Source organism: Ranitomeya imitator, chromosome 5 (genome assembly GCF_032444005.1).
Source record: "Ranitomeya imitator isolate aRanImi1 chromosome 5, aRanImi1.pri, whole genome shotgun sequence".
NCBI lineage: Eukaryota > Metazoa > Chordata > Amphibia > Anura > Dendrobatidae > Ranitomeya > Ranitomeya imitator.
The window spans coordinates 50,864,633-50,885,700 of record NC_091286.1 but is presented as its reverse complement, the minus strand read 5'-3'; the positions used below and the strand labels follow the sequence as shown (position 1 = coordinate 50,885,700).

The window sequence follows — 21,068 nt, the reverse complement described above, 5'->3', positions numbered from 1 at the left end:
TAACTGGGCAATATACTACGTGGCTGGGCAATATACTATGTCACTGGGCAATATACTACGTGGTTGGGCAATATACTACGTAACTGGACAATATACTATGTCACTGGGCAATATACTACGTGACTGGGCAATATACTATGTCACTGGGCAATATACTACGTGTCTGGGCAATATACTACATGTCTGGGCAATATACTACGTGGCTGGGCAATATACTACGTGACTGTGCAATATACTACGTGGCTGGGCAATATACCACGTGGCTGGGCAATATACTACGTGGCTGGGCAATATACTACGTGGCTGGGCAATATACTATGTGGGCTGTGCAATATACTACGTGGACATGCATATTCTAGAACAGGGGTCCCCAACTCCAGTCCTCAAGGCCCACCAACAGGTCATGTTTTCAGGATTTCCTTTGCATTGCACAGGTGATGCAATTATTACCTGGGCAAGACTAAGGAAATCCTGAAAACATGACATGTTGGTGGGCCTTGAGGACTGGAGTTGGGGACCCCTGTTCTAGAATACCCAATGCGTTCGAATTGGGCCACCATCTAGTAGAGAAATAATATCCCTCAATTCGTAGCAGTGTTAACAGTAACATAGTTATATATATATGATCCACACTTATCTATATCTTACCTCAAATTAGTCCCAGATTCTTGACATGTTTCCCCCCTCTTCATTCTAGGTGTTCATCAGAGAATAGTGGTACGGTGGAGTGGTGCTTGTGATATGCACCAACACCTTCATCAGTGATAAGGGCCCTAATGGAACGATGTGTGCTCTCCATTGACAGAGTAATAGGAATACAGTGTATAGGGGGAGAGAAAGTGATATCATTCTCTCCATTTCCTGTTGGGAATATGATAATGCCACATTGGAATGTTTTCCATCTAGACATCCACTGTATCATGACCGAAAGTGACGTGGCCATCATGGGCCACTTGGAAGCAGACTGCATTCCCCTATCTTATATATGCTTGTGCGCATGTCCCCACTGTTTATATGTATATTTTATAAGGAAATATAAGAGTTTATATATATCTTTAGAATATGTATATGCCTGATGGAGATTCGGCCAAAGCACAAGTGTCAGCAGTATATCTTATACATATTTAAATAATCTCTTACTGTGTCTACAAATGCCATGAATTAGCATGCTGTATGAGGTGTTATTACAAGAGATATTGTGTACTCGGGAAGAGACAGTAATCATGCACTGCATGAAAAATTCTTTGCCACTTTGTTAATTTTAAGGGCAACCTGTCACATTGGATAACGCTAACCTGCAGATGTGGACTTTCACTCATAAAGGAGTGTTGGTGCAGCTAAAGGCACTGATCAGAGTACAGTGTGTGGCGGTTGAAACCACACCCCTGCACTTTGACTGACAGCTAGATAGGTGACAACTAGGATCCACACTGGAAGAATGGGGAACTTTTATCTCCTTTTATCCCCTCATGCTTGACCGCCGCTCCATTCATTCACTATGTGGCTGCCGAGCGCTGCACTCTAATTTTATTTGCTATTTTCACCAAACCACCACTTTAATTTAATAATACTGTAAAAGTGCTTTGCATTGAAAATGCTGAAGGGCATATTAACCCCTTAACGACCGCCGATACACCTTTTAATGGCGGCAGTTAAGGGTACTTATACCACAGTGCCATTAATTAATGGCGCTGTGAAAAAAAGTGAATAGCACCCCCCAGAGTCGGATTTTCTCTTGGGTCTCGGTTGCCGGGGGTAGCCGAGACCCCAGAGAACATGATTTGTTTTTTTTTTTACCGATACAAAGTTTGAAAATTGCAAAATTTTAAAAATTTTCACCATATTTCTGTTTTTTTCATAAATAATCGCAAGTAATATCGAAGAAATGTTACCACTAACATGAAGTACAATATGTCACGAAAAAACAATCTCAGAATCAGCGGGATCCGTTGAAGCGTTCCAGAGTTATAACCTCATAAAGTGACAGTGGTCAGAATTGTAAAAATTGGCTCGGTCATTAAGTACCAAATTGGCTCTGTCACTAAGGGGTTAATACCCACACCCCTAAAATGTTTTCCTAACCCTGAAGAAAAAAATAATATATCTTAATCTAAAATCCATCTCCAGTATTCTAGAACTTATAATTTGTAATGTTACTACGCTACTTTTTTTTAAATACCAGAGTGAAGGCGTCATTATAAAAAAAGAAAGAAGTGTTTCTTAACATTTCAATCTGCCAAGCTCTGGTGGTCTCTACCTGGCTTGGAAATGATGGTGTCTTGTCCATTTAGTCACCTGACAGCTGATACCTCCAAGCATCTACAGAAGGGGTGTCAAACTGCATTCCTCGAGGGCTGCAAACAGGTCATGTTTTCAGGATTTCCTTGTACTGCACAGGTGATAATTTAATCACCTACACAAATAATGAGTTGGTGATTAAATTATCACCTGTGCAGTACAAGGAAATCCTGAAAACATGACCTGTTTGCAGCCCTCGAGGAATGCAGTTTGACACCCCTGATCTACAGAGTCAGGTGACTGATTGACAAGACATCATTTCTTCCAGTCCTGGTGGAGATAACTAGAAAATCCCAGTTCAATAGTTTTACTCCACTTACAGTAAAAAAACAATCTTCTTGTACTCTATTGTAGAATCATTTTCTTTCTAGACACCTTTGTAATAGATGCAGGTCTGGGTCTATTAAACTCGGCGATCAAGTAAGATTTATGCATTGACCTTTAATATGCACATAAAAAAAGCAATTATTGGGTCTCAACGCCAGATGTATTCAATATTCATCCTCCAATTTTGGGGCTCTGGCTGGGTCTGTGTGCTGCTGTTATCTTGGCGAAATACTCCCGCAAACCGCCTGCTGCCACTTGATATGGCATGCCAAGACCGGATGGAATGGAGATGAATGAGGGAGCCCACAGTCCAAAAATAAACTTTTCTTTACAGAACAACTTGATGAGAAGACTATACATCAGATAGCAGGCACAACACTTCACGAATACTTCCGCACAATCTAGAGGCAGGAACTTTGTGGTTACATGTTGCGGTACATTACTTCCATTACATGTTACATCAGTCTATCAAATCATTGTGGGAACTTCCATATTCCCCTGTGAAGACTTCATGGGTCGAGGTGTGTCACTATGGCCCCTCATGGTTAGTCCAAATGCACAGTTGATTTATGTGAACCTCAATACCAGAGGTGCATCAGTTCGGCTCCTCTCTCCTATTCCACAAGTGCATTCAATGAGGCCACATGCTTCTTGCTCCCATAGGAGAACTTGTGTCCCAGGATGGTCATCAAACCAGATAAAACAACATTTAAAACATGGCAATGCATTATAAGCTCTTCAAGAGGCTTGTGGGAATCTTCTCCACTCCTTTACACCTGTACAATGTTCTCATTGTATACTAGGGCTCCAAGCGCTACACAATAGTAATGGATAATGCGTTCAACCATATCATTATATATGAAGAGTTTTCAAAATGCTGTTTTTGTCTTTTAGTGTTTTCTTCTTTGAATTTGGCTTTATGCATTCTTATATTGTTTGTTTGTTTGCTTTTGTAGGAGATTTGTGTATACGAAAATTGTGGTTATACCAAATGGAACTTTCTCTGGATTTGAAGAACTTACCAATATGTATGTACATAATTTATGTCAATTTACTAGACAGGACACTGTATTGTTAGCAAATATGTAACACTGAATACTCTGTTTTCTGCAAAATTACATACATATACATAGTTGGTCGGAAGTAATTCCTGCACTATGGCATACGTGTGCATTATGAAGATTGTGCTGGAATAACACAATGACCAGCTGCAGTGTTGCTGTGATTGACAAGCACACTCCCATACTTATTACTGGGGTTTGATACCACACCTTGTATAGCATTGTGTTCAATGCAAAATTATTTTATGGAACTCTGATGCTACTTGGATGAGAAGCTACCACCAGAAACAGCAAAACCTGCCATTTATTGGCACGGGAAATGGCTGTAAGCAGAGAGGGAAAACGCACTAAGGCTTCTACCATGTTAAAGTTTGGAAATAGCTTTTTTCAAAATCAGAAGTTTTTCGACAATGATGAAAATTATTATTTCTGTGGGTGGAATAGCCTGGAATGAAGAACAAGAACTTTTCATACCCATGTCAACATGAATTTGAAGTACAAAATTACAGGACAAAAAGAAGGACAAAATTGCATTGTTTAAATTGTCCCTGTCAAATTAATAAATACCTAAATAGTCTATAAGAAATGTTAAACTATGCCAGAAAAATGTGTTTCTTTTTCCACTTCTCTTCTCTTAGCAAATCTTGATTTTATTATTCATTTTGAAAAAAAAGCAACTAAAAAGCTTCCTGCAAATAAAAACAGATAGACTGAAAACTTTCCGAGAGATTACACCTTGTTTTTGATGGTTATGGAGATGAGAGAAGAATGGAAGTGCATTGTGAGGCAGAGAGGTAAATAAGGATAGCCCCGCTGCTTTTGTGTGTTCTATTATTTCACCCCAATGCTGGATGCACAGCTATACTGCTCAGTACTGCTATCTAATATCCTCCATGCTTCTACTGCTGCTTCTATCCTTCATGCTTCTACTGCTGCTTCTGAACATGTGTCTGTGTGCTGTTGAGGACAAAAATAACAGATCATGGCTAACAAATGCAGACATGTAAATAAATCCACAAATCCTACTGTTTCATTCACAATATATATATATATATATATATATATGTACAAAAAATATACCATTTCTCATAGCGTGCTGGATACAATTTGTATCCTTTTTCAGTCCATGTGCTTATTTTGAACATTAGTTTCGCATGATGCAAATAAAAATAAAAAAAAAAAATTCCATTCTTCAACTGCCCATTATGTAGTAAAAAACAAACAGAACTAGGATAGCACACAGGCAACACCCGCATTATATCCATTTTTTTCCACTGGCTTCGAATGGCGAGTTTGGTCCATAATACAGTTCAAAAACAGACATCTCCATTTTGTTTGGTCCGCAAACAAACCGAAAATGTGAACAGAACTTGTACATAGGATGACCATGATATTTGGACCTCTGAATAAGGCTTAATGCTGAATCTTCTCTGTAGGTTTCATAAACCTATATACCAACTGGCTTAATTCCTTCTGCTCTATAACATGTTATCTCCCCTTTAATATGATTCTGACCCAAATCAATTCCATACAAATGCTTTTATTAACCTGAGTACTGGTCTTGCATACACAAGGTATAATTCACTTACGCTCCTTACCGTGTCTCCTTGCTTTAGGCAAAGTGCTCAACTTCTTGGGATTAAGGTGTTGATCTAAAATAACTTTTCCCTTTTCTCAATTTCCCTTTAGTTTTTCATGTTCCAACCTAAAATATTTTCTTATTTAGCTTGCGATGTGATGCTGACATTTCCCTTTTATCTATTTACTCGTTTATTATATTTTCTGGTTTCAGAAATGTGGTGATATTTCTCTTGTGAAGACTGAGATCTCTGCCCTTATTAGAGAATGATGACAAAGAAGAAAATGTTACATAGCCAGTATGGTTTCACTTAGATTAACTATGGATGGAGATCTTCCTTACAGAAGCCATAGTAAACATATAGAACATTTTCCTTTAAGGAGTGACCCGAAATAAAATTTGGATTTCAACCTAAATGTCTATCTATCTAATGTATAAATCCAGCCATTTTTCTATTACTCCCTACTGATTCCTTTCTGCTCTATCTTCCTACTTTTTTTTACTTCTGTTCAGATGTTGTTTTGTTGGAGAATTCCCACTGGATTCTGGGATAATCAATCAAGAAGTTATAAGGTAGCATAGTCTGCAGTCACTGTGGCAGCTGCTTTACCCACTCTGAAATGAAGCATCATTAGTGACGTGTTTCAGGTCCCTGCTCTACTGTTCATGCGCCAGTTGTCATTCCAAAGCATGCTCAGAGTGCACTCTATGTTCCTTTGAATGCAAATTTAAAGGATGCTCCCTCGCCAGCTCTAATAATAAGTGACAAGCTGTCAAAAGAGAGAGCAATGTTGGTGTGCGTTGCAAAGGATGGAGCGGCAAGCAGGGCAGAACCAGCCCCAAAACAGATGTCAAACATCACCATAACCTTAACAGTGATATATGTTTTGGGGCAGTGCTGATCTCTTTCCTCCCTGTCTGCTGTGATCTATCCTTTTCAGTACACAGTGACAGTGCGCTCTCTTTCAGCACCTCATCAAATCTCAGTAGAGCTGGCGAGGGAGTGCACTGTCACTGCATATTCAAAGGAATATAGATAAGGGAGTGCATGCTGAGCATATGTCAGAAATGACAACAGACACATACTCAGTAGACCATGGACTTGACCAGCCCCTGGAGCGAACATTTCTAATGACATTTTGTTTCAGGTAGGGTACAGCAGCTGTGGCAGTGATTGTAGCCCCAAACTCCTTGTTTAAGTATCCCAGCATGTACTGTGAATTTTCAAATGAACCATTATCTAAACAGAAGTAAAAAAAAAAAAAAAATAATAATACTCAGGAAGACAGAGCACAGAAGGAACATTAGGGAATTTTTTATTCATGTATATTAGAAAAAAATATTAACCCCTTTACCCCCAAGGGTGGTTTGCATGTTAATGACCAGGCCAATCTTTACAATTCTGACCACTGTCCATTTATGAGGTTATAACTCTGGAACACTTCAACCGATCCTGGTGATTCTGACACTGTTTTCTCGTGACATATTGTACTTCATGATAGTGGTAAAATTTCTTTGATATTACCTATGTTTATTTATGAAAAATGGAAATTTGGCGAAAATTTTGAAAATTTTGCAATTTTCCAACTTTGAATTTGTATGCAATTAAATCACAGAGATATGTCACACAAAATACTTAATAAGTAACATTTCCCGCATGTCTACTTTACATCAGCACAATTTGGGAACCAAAATTTTTTTTGTTAGGGAGTTATAAGGGTTAAAAGTTGACCAGCAATTTCTCATTTTTACAACACTATTTTTTTTTAGGGACCACATCTCATTTTAAGTCATTTTGAGGGGTCTACATGATAAAAAATAACCAAGTGTGACAACATTTTAAAAAACTGCACCCCTCAAGGTGTTCAAAACCACATTCAAGAAGTTTATTAACCCTTCAGGTGTTTCACAGGAATTTTTAGAATGTTTAAATAAAAATGACCAATTAACTTTTTTTCACAAAAAATTTACTTCAGCTCCAATTTGTTTTATTTTCCCATGGGTAAGAGAAGAAATTGGACCCCAAACGTTGTTGTAAAATTTGTCCTGAGCACGCTGATACCCCATATGTGGGGGTAAACCACTGTTTGGGCGCATGGCAGAGCTCGGAAGGGAAGGAGCGCCATTTGACTTTTCAATGCAAAATTGACTGGAATTGAGATGGGACGCCATGTTGTGTTTAGAGAGCCACTGATGTGCCTAAACATTGAAACCCCTAGGGAACTTATCTAGATGTGTTGTGAGAGCTTTGAACCCCCAAGTGTTTCACTACAGTTTATAACGCAGAGCTGTGAAAATAAAAAATCTTTTTTTTTCCCCAAAAAATTATTTTTTAGCCCCCAGTTTTGTATTTTCCCAAGGGTAACAGGAGAAATAGGACCCCAAAAGTTGTTGTCCAATTTGTCCTGAGTACACTGATATCACATATGTGGGGGGGAACCACCGTTTGGGCGCATGGCAGAGCTCGGAAGGGAAGGAGCATCATTTGGAATGCAGACTTAGATGGATTGGTCTGCAGGCGTCACATTGCGTTTGCAGAGCCCCATGTGTACCTAAACAGTAGAAACCCCCCACAAGTGACCCCATATTGGAAACTAGACCCCCCAAGGAACTTATCTAGATGTGTTGTGAGAACTTTGAACCCCCAAGTGTTTCACTACAGTTTATATCGCAGAGCTGTGAAAATAAAAAATCTTTTTTTTCCCACAAAATTATTTTTTAGCCCCCAGTTTTGTATTTTCCCAAGGGTAACAGGAGAAATTGGACCCCAAAGGTTGTTGTCCAATGTGTCCTGAGTATGCTGATACCCCATATGTTGGGGTAAACCCCTGTGTGGGCACACGGGAGAGCTCGGAAGGGAAGGAGCACTGTTTTACTTTTCAATGCAGAATTAGCTGGAATTGAGATCGGACGCCATGTCGCGTTTGGAGAGCCCCTGATGTGCCTAAACAGTGGAAACCCCCCAATTATAACTGAAACCCTAATCCAAACACACCCCTAACCCTAATCTCAATGGTAACCCTAAACACACCCCTAACCTTGACACACCCCTAGCCCTAATCCCAACCCTATTCCCAACCATAAATGTAATCCAAACCCTAACCCTAACTTTAGCCCCAACCCTAACCCTAAGTTTAGCCCCAACCCTAACTGTAGCCTTAACCCTAACCCTAGCCCTAACCCTAATTCTAGCCCTAACCCTAACCCTAATGGGAAAATAGAAATAAATACATTTTTAACAATTTTTTAATTTTTCCCTAACTAAGGGTGATGAAGGGTTTGATTTACTTTTATAGCGGGTTATTTAGCGGATTTTTATGATTGGCAGCCATCACACACTGAAAGACGCTTTTTATTGCAAAAAATATTTTTTGCGTTACCACATTTTGAGAGCTATAATTCTTCCATATTTTGGTCCACAGAGTCATGTGAGGTCTTGTTTTTTGCGGAACGAGTTGACGTTTTTATTGGTAACATTTTTGGGCACGTCACATTTTTTATCACTTTTTATCCCGATTTTTCTGAGGCAGAATGACCATAAACCAGCTATTTATGAATTTCTTTTGGTGGAGGCGCTTATATCGTTCCGCATTTGGTAAAATGGATAAAGCAGTTTTATTCTTCGGGTCAGTACGATTACAGTGATACCTCATTTATATCATTTTTTTATGTTTTGGTGCTTTTATTCGATAAAAACTATTTTATAGAAAAAATAATTATTTTTGCATCGCTTTATTCTGAGGACTATAACTTTTTTATTTTTTCGCTGATCATGCTGTATGTTGGCTCTTTTTTTTGCGGGACAAGATGATGTTTTCAGCGGTACCATGGTTATTTATTTCTGTCTTTTTGATCGCATGTTATTTCACTTTTTGTTTGGCGCTATGATAAATAAAGCGTTGTTTTTTGCCTCGTTTTTTTTTTTACCGCGTTCACTGAAGGGGTTAACTAGCGGGACAGTTTTATAGGTGGGGTCGTTACGGACGTGGCGATACTAAATAAGTGTACTTTTATTGTTTTTCTTTTAATTTAGATAAAGAAATGTATTTATAGGAACAATATTTTTTTTTTTTGGGGGGGGGGAATTTTGGGGGGATTTTTTTTTAATTTTTTTTTACACATGTGAATTTTTTTTTTTTACACTATAACATTGCCCCGGGGGGGGGGGGGGGGCAACATGTTATAGTGTAAGATCGCTGATCTGACACTTTGCTGTGCACTGTGTCAGATCAGCGATCTGACATGCACAGCTCTAGGCTTCACGGTGCCTGCTCTGAGCAGGTGCTGTAAAGCCACCTCCCTCCCTGCAGGACCCAGATGCCGCGGCCATTTTGGATCCGGGCCTGCAAGGAGAAGGAGGAGGTAAGAGACCCTCGCAGCAACGCAATCACATCGCGTTGCTGTGGGGGTCTCAGGGAAGCCCGCAGGGAGCCCCCTCCCTGTGCGATGCTTCCCTTTACCGCCGGCACACCGCAATCATGTTTGATCGCGGTGTGCCGGGGGTTAATGTGCCGGGAGTGGTCCGTGACCGCTGCTGGCACATTGTGCCGGATGTGAGCTGCGATAGTCAGCTGACACCCGCTAGACACCTCAGATCGCTATGACGCACTATCCCGTTGGTGGTAATTCGGGCCCACCTCGACGGGATAGTACGTCATATGTCATAAAGGGGTTAAATTAATACATTAAATAAACATTTAGGTTGAAATTCATCTTGGTTTCAAGCCACTCCTTTAAGCATCAGAGGAAACATCAGAGTGGGAAGAATATTCTATCTGGGCTGAGCAAAAAGTGTTTATTTCAAAGGCGCACCAAAGAGTAACTAATGGCCATGTCAAACTTTCGTTATGGCTTTCCTCACCTTTCCTTTTGGCTCTAAATATGACGAATTGAGATAAAGCATAATTTTGTGATACTCAGTAAGGAATTTTTTTTATACTGTGTGAGTTTATGTGTAGTCAGCAAGTGGTTATGGTGTGAATTGCAACCTCGCATTGGTTTTGCTAGTGTGTGGTGTGAATGTATTAAATTAGTATTGTGAGAATTTGAAAATTTGAGGAAAGATAAGAATGTATTTGTGTAGTAACGTTTAGGCTAGGGTCACAGAACTGTTTTTTTCTGATCAGAGTTTAATCATAGTGTGATCCGATTTTCTCCTATGTAGAGTATAAAAAAGAAGTCTTCATCTTCTCTGTTTTGTCAGTCCATGAAAATCCTAGTGCAGTCCAATTTTTTCCACAAACCCATAGACATGAATGACTGCACGCCATCCGATCAGATGCAACTCGTGCATGCTGCGATTTTTTCCTCGAACTGACTCAGCCCAATGAAAAAAGATGGATATGTGCATGACCCCATAGAATAACATGGGGTGAGTGCTATCCGTCAAGACGACTGATAGCACTCATCCGATTATTACAGCCGTATGGACGAGCCCTAAGGAAGTAAGTTTCAAACATCTGAAGAACATTTCCAGGCAAATTAATTCTCATTTTTCCCAGTTGGATAGAAAGTAGACGCGAATCATGCGGCAATGTCTTCTGCAAATTTAAATGTTGCCATGAGGGTCATTTACCAATGGTCCATCCTTTTGTTACAATATATTGCTGGTGTAAAAGTGCCTTAAAGAGTTAAGTCATGATTGAACAAATTGTTGTTTATTTTAGAGGCACATCGTAATTTTATTCTTCAGAACAAAATTAGAAAATGAGCATTTAAAAATAGCTCCGATCAATAAAAAGGAAAGTGTTTAGTTAGGAGTTTTAATTGGTGTTTCGTTCACAGTACAATTTCATCATAATATAATTTCATGGTGCTGTAAACAAATGCTGAAAATGTAAATTGCATAAGGACAAAGCTTGAGCTGCACAATACAAGCTCAGCATTAGTCTCCTTATTCTAATGAAGCTGAATAAAAACATAACTCCTATAATTATTTACTAAGCGCAGAATATATACAGTGTATTCGGTGCCCAACAAAAGCACATACTGTACATAATCACATTGTATGTAAATATGTGTATATTCCAATTAAATGCAACAAAGTTCAGCCGTCCCATCAGAAAAATATTGGGAGCAAAATAGATCCTCATAGGATATAGGGTAAGACATACAAAGATAAAATGAATTCCTAAAAATAGAGGCAGCACTCCAGTAGCTCCAAGTTAAAAAAAAGTGAAGGTTTAATCCACCTGTGGAATGTTTCTGCTTCAAGTACTGAAGTGCATGAAGAAGGCCTCAGTGTTGGAAGCAGAAACCTTGCACGGCTGCATTACACTTAAACAATTTTTTTTAACTTGGAGTGCGACCTCTATTTTGCCAAGGCAAATCTAGGTTTTCCTGCACCTTAGGTCTCAAAATTCAGTATGGCGACCCCTGCTGCACACAGCTTAAAGAGGTTGTCCACTATTTCAACATTGATGACCTAGCCTTACGATAGGTCATCAATGTCTGATCGGCGCGGGTGACGCCCGGCAACCCTGGCGATCAGCTGTTCTCGGCACCTATTGCGTCTGCAAGTGCCCAGTTAGGGAGCTGCTCGGTCTACTGCACATCCATCCCTATTGATTTGAATAGAAGCAGTGCCATCAGCAGGTGACCTCAACATACTGCTGCATGTTGACTTATACTCCGGAAGAGCTGGTGGTCAAAGTTTCTGAAACGCGTGAATGCAATTGACAGCAGAGCAGTCTACTGGTTCTTTGAGTAAGAGAACAGTCGAATTTCACTCCCCTTGGGAGACACCCCAGACCACCGCATGAGATGGGATGCTAAGCTCCTGAGACATGCAGATCGGCAATATAGCAAATCAATTATCACTCACTGAATCGTTCTTTTACACATGCCAATGCCAAATGTAAAGATGAGAAAGAATGTTTTATAGCTCTGTCCCCATACAATTTGAGCATTGTGGCAGCACATGCCCTATTTATATGCTGTTGATGTAACATGGTCCAGGCCAGTAGCCTGGTGAGGTGATTGTCTTCCATGCCCTGACATGCTACATGAAAATGGGGGTCCTGGCTGTGTGTCTGCTCATGTTACCTGGGCGATTTGCCTCTGCAGACTGCATGGTGCCAGGACCAGATGTTAGAGAATGAATGGAGGGAGACCAATGTCCAAACATAAACTTCTTTTTACTGAACATGAACTTAATAAGAACTATGTACATAAGATAATAGGCACATTTCTTATCTAAGGTTTATCTTGCATTAAGCAGACATGGGCACTTCTCAGTTACATTTAATGATACATCATTTCTCTTGCACTCTTGCATCTCCTGACAATGCAGTAAATGATTAGGGGAGACTTCATCTTCCCCTGAGTGAGCCGCTTGGGTTGAAGTGTAATGCTATGGTCACTCCCAGCTATTCTAAGTTCCCAACTGAATAATGATGACCCCACTGCTTGAGGTATATTGGTGCAACTACTCACTAGGACCTTGAAAGTCCACTGTTCTCCAAAGGAGAATTTAAATACAAATATGGTGATCATTACATATAACATAGTAACATAGTTAGTAAGGCCGAAAAAAGACATTTGTCCATCCAGTTCAGCCTATATTCCATCATAATAAATACCCAGATCTACGTCCTTCTACAGAACCTAATAATTGTATGATACAATATTGTTCTGCTCCAGGAAGACATCCAGGCCTCTCTTGAACCCCTCGACTGAGTTCGCCATCACCACCTCCTCAGGCAAGCAATTCCAGATTCTCACTGCCCTAACAGTAAAGAATCCTCTTCTATGTTGGTGGAAAAACCTTCTCTCCTCCAGACGCAAAGAATGCCCCCTTGTGCCCGTCACCTTCCTTGGTATAAACAGATCCTCAGCGAGATATTTGTATTGTCCCCTTATATACTTATACATGGTTATTAGATCGCCCCTCAGTCGTCTTTTTTCTAGACTAAATAATCCTAATTTCGCTAATCTATCTGGGTATTGTAGTTCTCCCATCCCCTTTATTAATTTTGTTGCCCTCCTTTGTACTCTCTCTAGTTCCATTATATCCTTCCTGAGCACCGGTGCCCAAAACTGGACACAGTACTCCATGTGCGGTCTAACTAGGGATTTGTACAGAGGCAGTATAATGCTCTCATCATGTGTATCCAGACCTCTTTTAATGCACCCCATGATCCTGTTTGCCTTGGCAGCTGCTGCCTGGCACTGGCTGCTCCAGGTAAGTTTATCATTAACTAGGATCCCCAAGTCCTTCTCCCTGTCAGATTTACCCAGTGGTTTCCCGTTCAGTGTGTAATGGTGATATTGATTCCCTCTTCCCATGTGTATAACCTTACATTTATCATTGTTAAACCTCATCTGCCACCTTTCAGCCCAAGTTTCCAACTTATCCAGATCCATCTGTAGCAGAATACTATCTTCTCTTGTATTAACTGCTTTACATAGTTTTGTATCATCTGCAAATATCGATATTTTACTGTGTAAACCTTCTACCAGATCATTAATGAATATGTTGAAGAGAACAGGTCCCAATACTGACCCCTGCGGTATCCCACTGGTCACAGCGACCCAGTTAGAGACTATACCATTTATAACCACCCTCTGCTTTCTATCACTAAGCCAGTTACTAACCCATTTACACACATTTTCCCCCAGACCAAGCATTCTCATTTTGTGTACCAACCTCTTGTGCGGCACGGTATCAAACGCTTTGGAAAAATCGAGATATACCACGTCCAATGACTCACCGTGGTCCAGCCTATAGCTTACCTCTTCATAAAAACTGATTAGATTGGTTTGACAGGAGCGATTTCTCATAAACCCATGCTGATATGGAGTTAAACAGTTATTCTCATTGAGATAATCCAGAATAACATCCCTCAGAAACCCTTCAAATATTTTACCAACAATAGAGGTTAGACTTACTGGCCTATAATTTCCAGGTTCACTTTTAGAGCCCTTTTTGAATATTGGCACCACATTTGCTATGCGCCAATCCTGCGGAACAGACCCTGTCGCTATAGAGTCCCTAAAAATAAGAAATAATGGTTTATCTATTACATTACTTAGTTCTCTTAGTACTCGTGGGTGTATGCCATCCGGACCCGGAGATTTATCTATTTTAATCTTATTTAGCCGGTTTCGCACCTCTTCTTGGGTTAGATTGGTGACCTTTAATATAGGGTTTTCATTGTTTCTTGGGATTTCACCTAGCATTTCATTTTCCACCGTGAATACTGTGGAGAAGAAGGTGTTTAATATGTTAGCTTTTTCCTCGTCATCTACAACCATTCTTTCCTCACTATTTTTTAAGGGGCCTACATTTTCAGTTTTTATTCTTTTACTATTGATATAGTTGAAGAACAGTTTGGGATTAGTTTTACTCTCCTTAGCAATGTGCTTCTCTGTTTCCTTTTTGGCAGCTTTAATTAGTTTTTTAGATAAAGTATTTTTCTCCCTATAGTTTTTTAGAGCTTCAATGGTGCCATCCTGCTTTAGTAGTGCAAATGCTTTCTTTTTACTGTTAATTGCCTGTCTTACTTCTTTGTTTAGCCACATTGGGTTTTTCCTATTTCTAGTCCTTTTATTCCCACAAGGTATAAACCGCTTACACTGCCTATTTAGGATGTTCTTAAACATTTCCCATTTATTATCTGTATTCTCATTTCTGAGGATATTGTCCCAGTCTACCAGATTAAGGGCATCTCTAAGCTGTTCAAACTTTGCCTTCCTAAAGTTCAATGTTTTTGTGACTCCCTGACAAGTCCCCCTAGTGAAAGACAGGTGAAACTGCACAATATTGTGGTCGCTATTTCCTAAATGCCCAACCACCTGCAGATTTGTTATTCTGTCAGGTCTATTAGATAGTATTAGGTCTAAAAGTGCTGCTCCTCTGGTTGGATTCTGCACCAATTGTGAAAGATAATTTTTCTTGGTTATTAGCAGAAACCTGTTGCCTTTATGGGTTTCACAGGTTTCTGTTTCCCAGTTAATATCCGGGTAGTTAAAGTCCCCCATAACCAGGACCTCATTGCTTCCTTTCAATAAACAAAATTGAGCTTCCCTTCACAGTAGCTAACTATTCACCAACATTCTTCTTTCTACTTTCAATCCTCTTTAAGAGGGCCTTCTAACTGTCATTGGTTTAAGTTCTGAACCGTTTAGGTGGCCTCCCTGTTCTGGATTTCAGGCTATCAAATGTCTCGTTAAGTTTCCTTGGTCCTTAGGACGCATTATTTGATGTCCTGTGGTCCTCCCTATTCGCATACAACACAGTAAAACATGTAATTCTGTGGGCCCTAACTAACGCACTATCGGGAATTTGTCTACTGTCTTCCGCCATAGCCTCTCCTATTCTGGGCTAGTCCCAACTATTACCTCTCGCATACATGCAAACTACTAAACAGACAAAATCACATTTAAGAAAGTGCAATTAGTTATATCACAGTGCACAACTTCAAGGGGGTTGTGGGAAGCACCTTCACTTCTTTTTCACAGAATTTCAAATACAAGTGCCCTAAATAAAAGCACCTTCACTTCCTTACATTTCTCCTTTCTTTAATGATAACTGTCCTCAGGCATCCAAACCTGCAAAACACTAAAGGCAACCACACAGAAACACAATATATACATGCATGCAGAATTATTAGGCAAGTTGTATTTTTGATCACATGATACTTTTTATACATGTTGTCCTACTCCAAGCTGTTCAGGCTTGAGAGCCAACTACCAATTAATTAAATCAGGTGATTTGCATCTCTGTAATGAGGAGGGGTGTTGTATAATGACATCAAAACCCTATATAAGGTGTGCTTAATTATTAGTCAACTTCCTTTCCTTTGGCAAAATGGGTCAGAAGAGAGATTTGACGGGCTCTGAAAAGTCCAAAATTGTGAGATGTCTTGCAGAGGGATGCAGGAGTCTTGAAATTCCCAAACGTTTGAAGCTTGATCACCGAACAATCAAGCTTTTCATGGCCAATAGCCAACAGAGTCGCAAGACGCGTATAGGGCAGAAAAGGCGCAAAATAACTGCCCATGAATCGAGAAAAATCAAGCCAGAAGCTGCCAAGATGCCATTTGCCACCAGATTTGCCATATTTCAGAGCTGCAACGTTACTGGAGTATCAAAAAGCACAAGGTGTGCGATACTCAGGGACATGGCCAAGGTAGGGAAGACTGAAAAACAACCACCTTTGAACAAGAAACATAAGATAAAACGACAAGACTGGGCCAAGAAATATCTTAAGACTGACTTTTCAAAGGTTTTATGGACTGATGAAATGAGAGTGACTCTTGATGAGCCAGATGGATGGGCCAGAGGCTGGATCAGTAAAGGGCAGAGAGCTTCACCTCCGACTCCGACGCCAGCAAGGTGGAGGTGGGGTACTGGTATGGGCTGGTATCATCAAAGATGAACTTGTGGGACCTTTTCGGGTTGAGGATGGAGTGAAGATCAACTCCCAGACCTACTGCCAGTTTCTGGAAGACAATTTCTTCAAGCAGTGGTACAGGAAGAAATCGGTATCGTTCAAGAAAAACATGATTTTCATGCAGGACAATGCTCCATCACATGCCTCCAACTACTCCACAGCGTGGCTGGCCAGTAAAGGTCTCAAAGAAGAAAAAATAATGATATGGCCCCCTTGTTCACCTGATCTGAACCCCATCGAGAACCTGTGGTCCCTCATAAAATGTGAGATCTACAGTGAGGGAAAACAGTCCACCTCTCGGAGCAGTGTCTGGGAGGCTGTGGTGGCTGCTGCACGTGATGTTGATCGTAAACAGATCAAGCAACTGACAGAATCTATAGATGGAGGCTGCTGAGTGTCATCATAAAGAAAGGTGGCTATATTGGTCACTAAATTTTTGGGGGTTTTGTTTTTGCATGTCAGAAATGTTTATTTCTAAATTTTGTGCAGTTATATTGGTTTACCTGGTGAAAAAAAACAAGTGAGATGGGAATATATTTGGTTTTTATTAAGTTGCCTAATAATTCTGCACAGTAATAGTTACCTGCACAAACAGATATCCTCCTAAGATAGCCAAATCTAAAAAAATCCCCACTCCAACTTCCAAAAATATTAACCTTTGATATTTATGAGTATTTTGGGTTGATTGAGAACATAGTTGTTGATCAATAATAAAAATAATCCTCTAAAATACAACTTGCCTAATAATTCTGCACAGTAATAGTAATTCTGCACAGTAATAGTTACCTGCACAAACAGATATCCTCCTAAGATAGCCAAATCTAAAAAAATCCCCACTCCAACTTCCAAAAATATTAACCTTTGATATTTATGAGTCTTTTGGGTTGATTGAGAACATAGTTGTTGATCAATAATAAAAATAATCCTCTAAAATACAACTTGCCTAATAATTCTGCATGCAGTGTAATGCATTCTTAATCTTGTGGAACTCTAGATCATCTTATCTTTTAAGGTAGAGTTGACCTGCTGCTTCTCGGTAAGGACCCTGGAACATCCATCAACACCAGTGACAGCCGATAGGATTGGTCTTGTTCTTCTCGGTCAGAACCCCAGAATAAGAATAACACAGTCCATCAATTTTCAGATAGTCCATAGGACTGAAGCACAGTCTATTAGCTCACCAACAGCCTTTAGGACAGGAGCAGCCTTGTATATCCAGCAGAAAAAAGGTGCAACAGTTCTTTTTTAGGTCCCGGATTATTTGACCTTAGGGCCACTGGTTTTCTGCTACTCTGGAGGCTTGAACTACTCCAGGGATGTGGGATGCAACAAACATAATATTTTTAGCATTTTCATCACTCTCAGACTCACTAAGACTCCTCAAGCATCTTTTGGTATTTCCTCCATCCTCACCCAGATTCCTTTCTGTCAAGGCGAAGCAACTTCCAGATGAAATCATCACTGGGACTACATATATATCTACATTAAGCTCCCAGAATGAATTAAAGGGACAAAATCCTTCCCAGAGCTCCTCTATCATATTCCTCCCCTCAGAATACCACTACTCAGTGCTTCTAAGAAACTCATCGTAGCTTTTTTGCGTTGATAACTGGGCACAGTACACAATGTCTGACTGGATGGGATGGATCTGAGGCCAGGTCCTTTGGGACATTAGGTGAAAAGTAATGTAACGGTGGGCACCACAGAAATATAAATGTTGTCCATTTTAGAGTTCACTCTCAGCGCCATCTTTAAACGCGCTTTAGTTGCATTTTTCGGGTCTTCCTCAATATACTTTTCTTGTGCGAGACTTGATCCTGTTGACTATGCCAAGTGTAAATTGGTGAGTTATGAGCCAAGAATATTTATTTACTTAAAACTAAAAAGGTTGGGTACCTGAAGTGCAACATTAATGGGCCAGCAATGGACTAGAATAAAGTAATGTATTTACAATATGAGTAAATCAATTCTGAGTAAAGAGATTCTATTAGCAATTCTAACAATTCAACTCTGCTATGCAAATAAATGTATGATTCTTATAACTATTAATGTCTTTATGTAACACCTCCGCCTATGATGCATTAGAGTCTACCCTATGGTCACTACCGTCATCACTTAGTCACTATATCCACAATATATGCCCTATTTGAAGACATTGATGCTGCTAATGTAGACCGCAAGTATCTTGCTTTTGAGACACTTAAACGATGCGCTACGTTAGCCGCCTTCGTCCCCTAGAGGACGGCTCTGGTTCCTTCTGTACCATATTATACATCTCTGGTCACAGCTCACAGTATCTGTCACACAATTCTGTCTCTGTCCACACAATTCTGTCTCTGCTCCCATGGCTCCAGTTCAGCTCACATAATACTGGCTCTGTGCACTTGACTCTGGTTCTCTCTATTACTCTTCCTAACTCCTTACTGAGACAATACTTCCTAGATTTCCCTAGCACTGATGATTCTGTTTATAAGTCAGCTCAGATGCTCCAGACGTCTGTCCTGATACTGGTTCAATCATCGACTTCTCCCCCTTTCTGCCCTACTAGGCCTTTAATAATTCTTAACTGCGACACAACTGTCACATGACCTGGTGTCCATTCTTATCTATTACCTCCAGGAAACACACTGTTCTATATACAGTTCCTGCTTGCTCTCTTTTTGTTCCTGTTCCTATAAACTCTGGCCTCTAGATGGCAATGATTACTTATTAAAAATTCCCTGTACATTCAGCTTCAGAGATCCTTGATTTCTATACATTGACAATAATTATTTTTCAAGCTACATAAAAGAATGGGGCAGCATTTCCTCGATCATCGGCTTATCTCTGCCATGTGTACACAGGCCAATGATCAGGAACAAGCATTCGTATTAACGATTGTTGAACAATTTTTAACCTGTATAAAAGTTCATTAAGGCTCTATTTATATTAACTTTAATGAGATACTTTGGGTTTCCATTGGGCATTTTCTTAGATGAAATTGCGGAGAAGTTAATTTACAAACTATGGTAATTGTTTTATTCCACTGCAATTGAATGTCATGTCACATAAACATCAGGTAAAGAACGTACAGAGAGAATGGGTGATAGGTAATTACCTTTTGCACCTTATTTGATTAATAATTTGGCTTACCTGGAAATGGATGTTGCTTAAGATGCACCAAATTATGCCAAAAATTTTTTTTCGAAAACAAGCAAACCAGGAAGTGGTATGGTGTTAGACAAAAGTGTCTAAGATGTTCCAATTTTATTATCCAGCTTGAGCGACTGTGATAAATTTGGTGCAGCTAGTCCAAAGTTACCAACTAAATTTGGTGCAGCTAGTCCAAAGTTACCAACATTTTGGGGGAAGTTTCAGCTCATCTCAGTCTCACCCACTCCCACTAGCACCAAAAATCTGCCCCAAAAGATATAACCCACCCCTTTCAGCTCAGGAGTAAATCTGTTTACATTAAAAAGGGTTGCCCATTCTGATGTATACCAGGAAATAAAAAGGTTTTTTTTCATTCTATGTGACTGCAGGCTGCTGAGTCTTGACATTGAGTGGCTTGCATGGTGTCATGAGTCTACTGCCTTCCTTGTAAGTGGGCAGTCATGTGAAAGCATGTATGCAATTTGCATACTTGCAAATATGTTCCGACTAGACTCTGAGCTTCTATCTATAGAAGAGGATTGATAGAAGTAGGCTGAGACTACATGTGGTTACAAGAATGTCCACTACTGAGGAATCTTGACAGTGTTACTACAGAAAAAAACAAACTACAGTTAGGGCCAGAAATATTTGGACAGTGACACAAGTTTTGTTATTTTAGCTGTTTACAAAAACATGTTCAGAAATACAATTATATATATAATATGGGCTGAAAGTGCACACTCCCAGCTGCAATATGATAGTTTCCACATCCAAATCGGAGAAAGGGTTTAGGAATCATAGCTCTGTAATGCATAGCGTCCTCTTTTTCAAGGGACCAAAAGTAATTGGACAATGGACTCTAAGGGCTGCAATTAACTCTGAAGGCGTCTCCCTCGTTAACCTGTAATCAATGAAGTAGTTAAAAGGTCAGGGGTGGATTCCAGGTGTGTGGTTTTGGATTTGGAAGCTGTTGCTGTGAGCAGACAACATGCGGTCAAAGGAACTCTCAATTGAGGTGAAGCAGAACATCCTGAGGCTGAAAAAAAAGAAAAAATCCATCAGAGAGATAGCAGACATGCTTGGAGTAGCAAAATCAACAGTTGGGTACATTCTGAGAAAAAAGGAATTGACTGGTGAGCTTGGGAACTCAAAAAGGCCTGGGCGTCCACGGATGACAACAGTGGTGGATGATCGCCGCATACTTAATTTGGTGAAGAAGAACCCGTTCACAACATCAACTGAAGTCCAGAACACTATCAGTGAAGTAGGTGTATCT

General features: G+C 40.0%; 1 protein-coding gene across 1 annotated transcript in view; it reads left to right on the top strand.

Annotated features, from left to right (window-relative positions):
* Positions 1 to 21,068, top strand: part of LOC138680525 (follicle-stimulating hormone receptor-like) — a 205,966-nt gene that overhangs the window by 74,113 nt on the left and 110,785 nt on the right. The window contains exon 2 of the mRNA XM_069767896.1: positions 3,582 to 3,653. Within this exon, the coding sequence (XP_069623997.1) occupies positions 3,582 to 3,653 (72 nt within the window). The remainder of the gene's footprint in view (positions 1 to 3,581; positions 3,654 to 21,068) is intronic.